The following is a 2500-nucleotide window of genomic DNA, read 5'->3' on the forward strand; positions in this document are numbered from 1 at the left end:
TTTCTTGATGCTGATCGTCAGCCCGAATTCCCTGCATGCGTGGGAAAACCTGTCCACCAGCCGCTGAAGGTCTTCCTCGGTATGCGCGCATAGAGCTGCATCATCTGCAAATAGCATTTCCCTTATGAGGACTGTGCGGACCTTGGTCTTTGCTCTCAGCCGTGCCAGATTGAACAGCTTCCCATCACTTCTGGTGTGTAAGTGGACTCCTTCTGGGGACTCTTTGAATGCGAACTTCAGCAGTAAGGAGAAAAATATACCAAACAAAGTCGGTGCGAGGACACAGCCTTGTTTCACGCCGCTGCGCATGGGGAAGGGTTCAGAGGCTCCACCGTCGTAGCTAATGGTGCCCTTCATGTCGTCGTGGAAGGAGGCAATGATGCTAAGCTGCTGAGGAGGACAGCCAATCTTCTTTAGCAGTTGGAAAAGGCCCTTCCTGCTAACAAGGTCAAATGCCTTTGTCAGGTCAATAAATGCAATGTAGAGGGCATCTGCTGTTCTCTGCATTTCTCCTGAAGTTGACGTACTGAGAAGATCATGTCCACTGTCGACCTCTTGGCTCTGAAGCCACACTGCGACTCTGGGTAGATACGTTCGGCGAGGACTTGCAGTCGAGCGAGGACAACGCGCGCAAAGACTTTACCCACAATGCTCAGTAGAGAGATTCCCCTATAGTTATTACAGTCGCTACGGTCTCCCTTGTTTTTGTAGAGGGTGATAATCTTGGCATCACGCATATCCTGGGGTACCTTGCCTTCTCTCCAGCAAAGACACAGGAGTTTATGTAGTGGTTCCAAGAGGGCTGGCTTTCCACATTTGATGATTTCGGGTGGAATGCTGTCGTCACCGGGTGCTCTGCCACAGGCCAGAGCATCGATTGCTTTTCTGAGCTCCTCCATGATTGGTTCTGCGTCTAGTTCTTCCAGTACTGGCAGTTCTTCAATTGCGTCTAACGCTTTTTGGGTGACAGTGTTTTCTCTGGCGTAGAGTTCCAAGTAGTGCTCTACCCATCTACCCATCTGCTTGTCCTTGTCAGTGATGGCTTCCCCTGTCTTGGATTTAATAGGTGCAGTTTTCTTTGTAGATTTGCCTGTCGCCTGTTTGATGCCCTCATACATGGCCCTTATGTTGCCACTTTCAGACGCTTGCTGGATGTTGTCCGATAACTGAAGCCAGTAGTCATTGGCGCAACGTCGTGCTGTTTGCTGTGCTTTGCTGCGTGCAGCTCGCAGCGCCTGCAGGTTCCTCTGACTCGGTTTATGTTTATAGCTGACAAGTGCGCTGCGCTTGGCATCAATGACTGGCTCCATCTCAGTAATTCTGGCTTCAAACCAATCATTGCTCTTGCGCTCCTTTTTGCCGTATGTCAGAACTGCAGTGCTGTAAATGGCGTTTCTAAGAGAGTTCCAGCTGTCCTGTGCGTTTTGTTCTGCTTCTCTATGAGCTGTGTTGAGAATCTTCTCAAGTTGCTCGTTGAACTCTATATTCTTTTCCCGGTAAGCTGCCTTGCTGATGTTGATCCTGGGCTGGCCCTTTCTCTTTGAGTGATGAAGTTTCTTTGGTGTCAGTTTCACCCTTGTGGCAACCAAAGAGTGATCAGTGTCGCAATCAGCGCTTTGATAGGACCTGGTGTTACAAACATTGTTAAGAGAATCGCGCTTAGTAATGATCATGTCCAGCTGATGCCAGTGTTTTGACCTTGGATGTCTCCATGACACCTTGTGACATGCCTTGTTCTGAAAATAGGTGTTCGTCACGCATAGTTTGCGATAGCAGCAGAGTTCAAGAAGCCTCTGACCATTTTCATTCATCTTTCCTATGCCGTGGTGCCCCAAAACGGTTGGCCATGATTCTTTGTCAGCACCAACTCGCGCGTTGAAGTCGCCAAGAAGGTAGATGTGCTCCACTTCTGGGATATTGTTGACAATGGCGTCTAATGACTCATAGAATTGGTCCTTTACTTCAACCGAAGCTTGCAGTGTTGGGGCGTAGACGCAAACAAGGTTCACCGAGCCCTGCATGGATGACAGGCGCAGCTTAAAAATTCTCTCTGTGCCGTCTGTTGGCGGTTCGATCATAGGAAGCAATGTATGGCGTACTGCAAATCCAACACCGTGCTCCCTCACGTCTTCTGTGCCTTTTCCTTGCCTGAAGAATGTAAAGTGTTTCTCCTTCAGGGATCCCCTCTCTGGGAGTCGCGTTTCCTGCAAGGCTGCTATGTCGATGTTCAATCTGTTAAGTTCACGATCAATTACTGCTGTTTTTCGAGCATCGTCCATGGCCTGAAGGTCATCTGTCAGTCCTGAGCGCATAGTTCTTACATTCCAGCTTGCTAATCGAAGAGCTGGGGACTTCGTTTTCTTTTTCATTTGCTTGCCTGGTACACAGTTTAACGATCCACTTGTCAAGCTTGCAAGCTCTAAGCTCCAGGCACCCTCTGAAGCAGGCAGATCGTGGCGGGTCAACACCTTTCTGGCTGGGGGCTGCCCAGCTTGGGGCG

General features: G+C 49.5%; 2 protein-coding genes across 2 annotated transcripts in view; both read right to left on the reverse strand.

Moving 5' to 3' along the window:
- Positions 1 to 2500, reverse strand: part of LOC144969638 (uncharacterized) — a 9696-nt gene that overhangs the window by 3396 nt on the left and 3800 nt on the right. The window lies entirely within an intron of this gene.
- LOC144969339 (uncharacterized) overlaps positions 1 to 2500 on the reverse strand; it is a 4534-nt gene that overhangs the window by 1760 nt on the left and 274 nt on the right. The window contains exon 2 of the mRNA XM_078908449.1: positions 815 to 2500. This exon is cut by the window's right edge and continues 68 nt beyond it. Coding sequence (XP_078764575.1) covers positions 815 to 2500 — 1686 coding nt within the window. The remainder of the gene's footprint in view (positions 1 to 814) is intronic.

The sequence above is a fragment of the Berghia stephanieae genome, chromosome 3 (assembly GCF_034508935.2).
Source record: "Berghia stephanieae isolate SIO BIC M18660-M18661 chromosome 3, UCSD_Bste_1.3, whole genome shotgun sequence".
Classification (NCBI taxonomy): domain Eukaryota; kingdom Metazoa; phylum Mollusca; class Gastropoda; order Nudibranchia; family Aeolidiidae; genus Berghia; species Berghia stephanieae.